The 1806-nt window shown below is 39.4% G+C and overlaps 1 protein-coding gene across 1 annotated transcript; it reads left to right on the forward strand.

The window, feature by feature from the left end:
* Positions 1-208: 208 nt before the first annotated feature.
* LOC149188927 (U-box domain-containing protein 24-like) lies at positions 209-832 on the forward strand. The gene has a single exon (XM_089410082.1). It carries the CDS (start codon positions 209-211, stop codon positions 830-832), a length of 624 nt encoding a protein of 207 aa, XP_089266208.1.
* The last annotated feature ends 974 nt before the right edge of the window (positions 833-1806 follow it).

Genomic DNA, 1806 nt, shown 5'->3' on the forward strand with positions numbered 1-1806 from the left:
GACCGCGGCACAGGGTTAGGCATAAGAAGTTTCAAAGAGGACCCACTTCGGCCTCACTGTAAATGCTAGGCATTTTATTTGCAGTTACCTTGGCATTTGCAGTCATGCTATGGACATTCGTACAGCTATATTTAAGGGGAGAAGGCCTTTATTTACCCACTTCAGAATATAATTCGAGGTAGAGAGACCCACAAAGCAATTCATCAAAATGACAGGCGCGCTGGCTTCAATAGGCGTAAACATTTCCATTCTCTTCTCCATACAGGAATTTCTAGGTAGGTCTGGTATTGTTTCTACTCCATTCTCTTCTCCTGATTACCAGTCTGTTGCGCCTTCGCATTTTTGTTGCCCACTGGAGGACACAATAATGGAGGATCTAGTGAATTTGGAGTCGGGGATTACTTATGAAAGATCTGCCATCGAAGTGTGGTTTGAGAGTGGCAAAACTACATGCCCTGTCAAGAAATGTGAGCTCACGACTAAGAATTTGACTCCTAACCGCAGTCTGAGGGAGCTCATACAGGAGTGGAAGGAGAACAATGCCAAATTCAGATTAGAAAATGTAGCAGAGACATTGGTCTCGCCTAGAGGAGGCGGTGACGAAGAGATAGAGGCAGCCCTCGTAGAGCTCTGTAATTTATGCCAGGAAAGGAGCTCCTTCAGTGAGATAATTGAAGAGAAAAATTTGATCCCCAGACTATTAGCATTAACATCGTTTCAATGGGAGTCAATTCAACTCAAAGCAATGGAATGCTTATGTTATCTTGCAAGACAGGACAACAGCAAGGTAAGAACTTTTCTTGTCCGTGCTAAAATTTCAGAACATTGTTAAGGCTGGTCCTGGGATTTAGCAGTTGGTTACGGTTTTCTATCGAAGTAAATCAGGTATACATAGGAGAAAGGCCCAATAAAAAACAAGAAACCCGAGCCATCAAGCTTATCTTGGTTACTTATTCCCCATTGCCCATGATTTTTTATTTTGTGTCATCTTTGAATTGCTTATTTTATTTATAAAATCATTGGAATCAAAGCTTTTTCAGCACATCGAAGACCATGCCATTTGGCCTTTCAACATTTTCTTTTCTTTGGGAAAAGAAATACCAAATTCTCTCCCCCCATTTTCAAAAGATTCAATTTATAAAACAGTAATGTCCAGTGTGGCTTTTCCCACCATGACCAAATCTTCAACGGAATTGAAAATTTCATTTTCTTTGCTTTGGGAAAAGAAATACCAAATTCTCTCCCCCCATTTTCAAAAGATTCAATTTATAAAACAGTAATGTCCAGTGTGGCTTTTCCCACCATGACCAAATCTTCAACGGAATTGAAAATTTCCGGCTTCTCTGGAGCAACTTTGAATTCAAAGGGTGGATTCAGACCAGTGCGACTCGTAATTAAGGAAAACAGAGGTCGATTTGGTCATCCTGAGATTTTGAAACTGGTAGCCCCTGAGTCGCCCCCCACGAGGGGCGCGTTCCATTCTTTATTCATATATTTCAGTTGGCATCCACCAGGCTTTTTTACTGAAGTAAAAATAATAATAATTCTATGACATTCTCTTGCGCTGCCCAGTGCCCGCCAAGTTACGAGACCCTACATGAACACAAATTATTGTACGGTGAAAAGTTTATTCCAGTGAGAATTTGTAATGTGAAAAGTTTATTCCATTGAGAACCAACTGCCCCTTAATCAACAATGCACATCATTATATTTATTTATTTTTATAAATAAATGCACATCATTATATTGATTTATTTTTATAAATGTGACCAAACATTTTATTAATATTCAAGATATGTTTTTGGT

This window comes from Pinus tabuliformis, chromosome 3_1, assembly GCF_031772625.1.
Source record: "Pinus tabuliformis cultivar Carrire ecotype Pingquan chromosome 3_1, CPIR1, whole genome shotgun sequence".
NCBI lineage: Eukaryota > Viridiplantae > Streptophyta > Pinopsida > Pinales > Pinaceae > Pinus > Pinus tabuliformis.